This window comes from Nuphar pumila, chromosome 1 (genome assembly GCF_984573655.1).
Source record: "Nuphar pumila chromosome 1, dmNupPumi1.hap1.1, whole genome shotgun sequence".
In the NCBI taxonomy this organism is placed as follows: Eukaryota; Viridiplantae; Streptophyta; class Magnoliopsida; order Nymphaeales; family Nymphaeaceae; genus Nuphar; species Nuphar pumila.
Window position 1 is genome coordinate 28,646,769 of NC_143249.1, and position 7,211 is coordinate 28,653,979.

Below are 7,211 nucleotides of genomic sequence, written 5' to 3' on the forward strand. Positions count from 1 at the left end.
CCAACTAGCTTAAAACCCCATATTCACAATTAATCGGTTCGGTCGGATTTGAATTAAGGTCGGGTACCGGGTTGCACCGCAATGGTTTACATCCCTACTCATCCTGATTCCTAGCTCTACTTATGGAGAAATAGTACTCACCCAACTGCCATTTCAAATTTCAAATTAATGGTGGCTTTGCTCAGCTGCAGGGATCAGTAGGCCTATCTCTCTCTCTCTCTCTGGGGAACGTGTTTTTTTTCTTTTAAAGGCAAGCTGGGGTTAGCCGTTAGGCAGACCACCACCAGTTATCATTCAGTCGTACCACTGTGGTTTTGAACCTGCAACGTCCCACAACAGGGAGACGAGCACTGACAGCTCCTGCCAACCACGCGGAGCGCCCATTGGGAACGCGTGAGTTTTTGTATGAAAACAAATGCATCGTATTATTGACAACAATTAAGCCTTTAGCCACATTCCCATGCTCCTTGTATACAGGCAGAGAAGAAAACCAAACGAATACAAGCATCCGTCCCCTTCACTGTTGATCTTGCTAGAACAGCTCAATCTCCAAGTGCTCCCCTGTGGCCTTCGACTCCAAGGATTTATTTGTATCCTTCTGTGAAATCACTGCAGGAATCACGACCTGGGTGGCCTTTAATATCTCAGGTGGGGTGGTGCACCGGATCAATGCCCAATTCAAACCCTCGAAAAATGGGTGGTTCTTGATCTCGGCAGCCCCTCGAATCGACCCCAGCCGGGTCTCGGGATCCTTTGATAGAAGCCCTCTGATTAGGTCCCTTGCATGAAAACTAACAGCCGGAGTTTCTGGGAACTTCAAGCTCTGAGACACAGCATTGGCCAAGGTTTCCTGGTTGCCAGCTCCTTTGAAGGGCGTCTTTCCATAGAGAAGCTCGTAGAGAAAGACACCGAACGTCCACCAATCAACAGCACTGCCATGCCCATCCCCCTTGATAATTTCTGGAGCCAAGTACTCGTGGGTCCCAACAAATGAGTTCGACCTTGCACTGGTGGGTTCTACCACGAGTTGCGGAAGTGGGCTAGCATGTGCGGAGGCATCAGCTTTTGTTCTTCGGGATTTTGCAGTCACAGGCATGAGCTTTGGTGTGAAGCATGATACCTGGACACGTTCCAGACATAGTGGATCAATGCACCTGGCCTCAGAACAAACTCCAGAAAGCCTTGCACCCTCAAAACCTGCAGATGCACCGATAAGCATTGGATTCACTGCACACCGGAGTGAGAGATCGAAATCAGACAGCATAATGTGCCCATCTTCTCTGACAAGAACATTTTCAGGTTTCAGGTCTCGATATATTACACCCAGCATGTGCAAGTACTCCAAAGCAAGGAGGACTTCTGCAACATAGAACCTGTAGAAAATTCAATTACATGGCATGAATGAAAGCCCAACTCACAAAATGACAAGCAAGAATAAGCAGAACTCTGGAAAGACAGAAGAGGCCTGAGCATTGGACAGAACGAGCACACTGCCTAAAATACCGTATACAAATGAAAATTGCCAGACAAGATGTTGCATAGAAAGAATTCTCTTGTAGCCCGTTTCGGATACTGAGTTGCTACACTCTCCCTTGATGCAAATCATATGGGTAACGAGGATGAATGACTTCAGTCAATCAAGAAACTCCCGATGCAATCAACCCTCATAGTGCAAAAACTTGATTGAACTCCTGTTCTGCATGCATTACTTTTAACAACTAACTATAACTAGTGAACAGGTCCCAAGTCCAAGCTAAAAGATTGAAGAAAGGTGCTCAACTTGTAAACAGACAATGCCGTGGCTCTCTAGGTAAGTTGAGGTCAAATATACAGGAAGCTTTAATAGCACATGACAAAGAGGCCAAATAATGTTTTAACTTTTAATGGTTGTGAAAATGAAAACATTGGGCATCAGCAAACGCTAGCAAAATAAGTTTATAGAACCCTGGAGAAATCTCTACTGTTATTACATTATAAACTTCGTGAAATTGAAGATCAAGTCATCATGTGTTTAACAAAAGGAGACCAGTTGCAAATAATCCATAATAAGGAGGCTGCACCAGGTTTTGAAAAATACAAGTTATGGAAGCTTGACTTGTTAGGTATGCTATACTACTTAAATGTTAGTCTAGACTCTAGATGGCACTCATTTTTCATTTGTTTAGCCTAAAAGTAAATAGACAAACAAGATATGAAGAAATTCTGGAAAGGAAAAAAAAATCTCCAAAGATTTCTACCTTGCTGCTGGCTCTGGGAAACTCCTCCCTGGCTGCTTCTGACGAAGCACATGCAGATCTCCACCTGGACAATACTCCATCACTAAGCATAAGAGCTTGTCAGTGGCAAAATGAGCATACAGTGTAGGGAGGAATGGATGATCCAGCATCTGAAGAATCTCTCTTTCAGTCTGAGCCCTTAGCATCTTCTTTCTGCTCACCAAGAATTCAGTATCCATAACCTTCAAAGCAAATTGGCAATTCGTACTCATGAGTTCTGCAAGATATACACTACCAATATCTCCACAACCAAGCCTCTTGACTAATTTAAAATGCCTCAATCCAAGAATTCCATGATGCATCTCCACATGGCGGATAGCTGCCCACCTTGAATCTTTTGACATATGAGGCCTATTACCATGACAGCTAGAGATACTCGTACTGCTCTCATCGCTGTTGCCACTGCTACTACTGTACTCACCAGTACTGCTCAGGGAGCTCTGAGAACATTCTCCCTTTTCTCTTGACCTTGAGTTTTCAATTTTTTTCACAGCACCATGTTGATATTGGTTAGCAATCATTGGAGTCTTATGAGGCGTTTCTGAATTGATGGTTAAGTTGTGAACAGCAGCCCCAGCATGCCTATTTGAAGCATTGGATGCAGGAGAGACGGACTCTATACCAACTTTCCTTTTGTTAGCAATTTCAGGCGAGGACTCTGGTTTACTTGAGCATGCACCCAAAACAGTCAGATTTCCATCACCATTTTGGGGGATTGAACTTTTCCATGCAGCATCTAGACCTTGCTTTTCCTTCTTGATATTATGCATATCGGTTCTATGAAAGATTTTTTTCAGCTGTGGACTCACTTTACAACTGTTTGTTTCCCAGCCAATAGTAGGACTGCCAGATGGTGAAGAAGATGCAGAAACAATCTTCCGATGGCGGAGTAGCTTAGGCATTGATGACCTAGGTCTAAGTTGAATTGAGATGTCCACATCTCTATCCAGAGGTTTTGTCTTAATTGGCTTTAACGGGGTGTCAACTGTGGCACCATGCTTAAACCCAGGTTTCTGTGTGGTCAATGATGTTGTTGGCACTTCTGCAGACCTGGTTACCTGTTCCTTCAAATTTGAGTTGCCACTATCTGGAATAGCAGTGATCTCTTCTACAATGTCTCCACCTGTCATCTTATTTGTATTACAGATTTCAGAGGTATCTATGGTAGCACTGCCTGGCAATATAGTCACTCCGTTGGAATTTATAGACTGAACATGTTCACCTACCTGAACAACAACTGTCCCATACAAACCTTTAACGGCATCAGATTCAGACAAATTGGATAATCCAACTGCTTTTGGTTTCCTCTTCATGGTAGCCAGCTCAGAAGCGTGAGAAATGCATAACCCTCTTAATGCCTGCTTTAAAGTAACAGACTCAGAAATACCTATTCCCGATGCTTGTGATAACCCAACTCTAACGGGTCTTTTTGAGGTGTTTTTCCATGATGGACCAGCTTGAGACCGTTGACCGTGGAGAAGTTCCCTGGATACAGTTTGAAAATCGATAGCCTCAAACAGCTGATTGATTTGGCTTTCCACCGAGTAGTCTTGTGACATGATTGACATCAACTGTTTTCCAGTTTTGTTCCCTTGTTTTGTGATAAAACAGACTGAACTACATTCCTTAGAAGTGCTAACAGAATTCAATTCTTTATTTGCTTCTTCAATTTCAGAAATATCATAAAGTGATCCCATCTCTTACAAATGATGCATGGGCAACCCTTGAAGTTCTATCCCAGTGAAAGAAAAAGAAGTCCTGACAGTGGAATTACTTCAGGCTAGCCTATCTCCAGAGAATCACCTCGTAAGAAAAGCATATCGACAAACACAGCCAAACATTCCAACTCCCTTTTGGGTACCAATCTCTGTGTGAGCATCCCAATTAAGAATTTTCAGAGGTTCGGATGGCATCCAGCTGGCATTGTTATTGGTAAATTTCAGCATCAAAATTCTGTCATAGGATAATTATTCAGATGAAATAACATATCAAGTTCAACTGAACAAAGAAAGCATGTAAAACCCAACGGGAGAGAGAGAGAGAGAGGGAATTAACTCACGGCCAAGTAGAAAGCATGTAAAACCCACACTTCACCATTTAGATTTGGAAACCATTTAAATCTAAGCATAACTTAGTCACAAAAATAAAGGTTACTGACAAAATGATTCGGTTGTATCAGAACTTCACTGAAAGGAAGCTCAAACAAAAAAGGATATGCCATGCCAGTCAAATCTATTAAGCTCATTGGATCCCAAAATGTGCCTCAGCCATTAAGTGATCATTCAAAACTTTGCCAACCATTAGGAACCAGAATCTGTTACATACTTGAAGACACCGTAGTGTCAAAAAGCAGGAATGACACTCCGATTCATAAAGCACTTCAAAATTGTCAAGTATGTAGCTATAAAACAACAGGAAAATTTCTGACAGTTCAAACTCAAAATCATACAGTTTCAGCATGAATGTAGATATCAAAATTGCACCACACGAGAGATCTTACATGCTTCAAGACGTGATTCCACATAACAAAGATTAATAATCAAAGATCACACTTTGTGTATTGTTCCTGAACTATTTAAATTCCCAACACCTTGACATCTTTTCTTTCTAATCTAAAATGTTGAAAAGAAAAAAGTTCCTCTAACTACATTTTGAACAGAACAGAAGACTTAAAATGCTTAATACCTACACTACAAAATGGAGGAAAAGAAAGGACAAGCAAAACTAGATGTAGCTTACAGTTAATCCAGAGCATGCAGTATCCAACTAATAGTATTATTGCATATACATCGACAGCAAAATAATGGCTTAAAATTACCAAATAACAACAGGACTCTAGACCAATAAATACATGCAAAACGAAAAAAAGAAAGCTAGATTGTTAAGAATAAATTAAATACTGAGAGCACACCTCCTTTCCCTGTAAACCATGTCCAGAACAAAAAGATAAAATGACTGAACAAACAAAGCCTATTGTATCTGCTGTATCATAGATTAATGGATGGACTTCAAAACATACATCTAACTCATAACAATAAGATACATAACTTATTTAAGAATGTTTCAAATGAAAAGTTTGAAATGAATTAAATAAACAAGTGCTTTAGAAAATCTAATTCATCAGCTAGAAATGAGCTAATGTAGTTTCTCTTCAGCAAAAAACAATAAGAAAGTTTAAGAATAAATAAATAAATAAAAGTATCGCCTGGATTATTCAAATGAAGCGCCATGTAAGTTAGACTGAGATTGAAGAAACGATCCAAAGAAAAAAAGGACAAATCTCCTTGAAATATTTTCAAAACCCAAAAATGCAATAACTAAACAAATATTCTACAAAAATCTAAGATAAAGCTCACAGAATTAACAATTAGCTTATACTACTGTATCAGGATTTTGCCAGTTTTCTCTTGAAATGTGTCCATGCTCATCGTCTTAGCTAAAACATTTCAAGACGAGAAAGAAACCCCTACTTCACTTACTACTTTCCTCCACGAATACTACGACAGTCAAGCACAAAGAAAGGGGAAAAGGAGAAAAAAGAGATTTATTCAAACTAGATGCAATAGGGTTCCAAATCAAATTTGAAGAATGCATTCACATCAAGAATCCTAATTTCCATCACCAACGCTAAAAATTAAACCGATCAAAAAAGATGAAACGCTAGTTCATCCATACGAAGCATCTCGTCCCGTTGTGAATCGAAACTAAAAATCAAACATCAACATCATTCACTACAATCTGGCCATAATTTCCAATATAAGAAACAAAAATGATTCAAGTAAACCAAACAAATTAAAAAAATGAGAGGAAAACAAAATGCAGCCAACTTGCTATAGCCAGATTCACATATCACTGCTATAGTAAGCTTCGTCCGATCACTAACCAGATTCACATATCAATGCTATAGCAGAAAGTGCCCTGAATCCAGCACCGAAAAAACAGGTGAACCAAGCAAGAATAAATAAATTTTCAAAAATGACACAAACATACAACCCTCACTCGAACGCTGCATCATCCGAACAACAAATCGAACCCGATCGCAACCGTCGTTTCCAAGGCGCTAAATCAAGGCCAAAAATGCACAAAATTTTGAAAAAAAAAAAACAAAACTATAAAAAACTAAAAAACGCCTCAAATGCCGTCAAATTAGCCAAAACACCACCCCATACAGAAATCAAAACCCTAAAAACCCCTCAAAAGAACGTGATTCCTCTCTCAAAACCTCATTCCGTACACCAAATCAGGCATTCACAAAACAAATAACCAAAAATACACACAAAAAAACATATAATAACAACCGCAGAAAAAGAAAAAGAAAAAACGTACCTGTAAAAGAAGTCCAAAACCTAGCTCGATCGGTCACCGTCGACGATGAAAACTCCACAAAGAAAAAGGGAGGAAACTCCTTTTCCTCGGCAGGAAGAGGGGGCGATCCCTTCACGGAGAGCGAGAAATCGGTGGGAGGTGAAGGCGTTATGAAGGGTCGGATCGAAGGGACACGGATGGAATTAAGGAAAAAGAATTGAATGAGGGGGGTGGAAATGCCATCACGAGAAGCGAACGCCTCTCTTTCTTCTTTTTCGCAGAGAGGGGGAGGCGAATGCGGCAAAGGGAGACTTACATTCTCTATTAACTCTCAGCTCTCTCACTCACTCTCTCTCTCTCTCGCCTCTTCGCTTCGGTGATCGGTCCTGAGGGAGTGTGACGATTTGACGGAAATACCCTCGGGAAGGCCACGAGGTTTCGGAACGCTATTCCTCGATTTCGTCCCAAACGGGCCCGAGGCGGCACCTGGATCCCAGAGCGGACCAGGTGATCGGATCGGCTCCTATATGGGGCGAGATCTGGGTCGCTGGACACGTGACTTGCTTCGAGAGATGAAATGGATCTTGGATCGGTTCTGGGTGTGTCAGTCATGCCGTCTTCGATTGTTCG

The 7,211-nt window shown here is 41.0% G+C and overlaps 1 protein-coding gene across 1 annotated transcript; it reads right to left on the minus strand.

The window, feature by feature from the left end:
* Positions 1-398: 398 nt before the first annotated feature.
* Positions 399-6,963, minus strand: LOC149848512 (serine/threonine-protein kinase D6PK-like). Its single transcript, XM_089995815.1, has 3 exons — positions 6,603-6,963; positions 2,238-4,229; positions 399-1,373 (listed from the first exon to the last, which is right to left on the minus strand). Exons 2-3 carry the CDS (start codon positions 3,971-3,973, stop codon positions 533-535), a joined length of 2,577 nt encoding a protein of 858 aa, XP_089851941.1. The 5' UTR covers positions 3,974-4,229; positions 6,603-6,963; the 3' UTR covers positions 399-532.
* Between the last annotated feature and the right edge of the window lie 248 nt (positions 6,964-7,211).

Coding starts and splice junctions, on each gene's coding strand:
- LOC149848512 (XM_089995815.1), bottom strand. CDS start 3,973: ATGGGATCACTTTATGATATTTCTGAAATTGAAGAAGCAAATAAAGAA. Junction 1,374..2,237: donor TTCCCAGAGCCAGCAGCAAG/GTAGAAATCTTT, acceptor AATTTTCTACAG/GTTCTATGTTGCAGAAGTCC.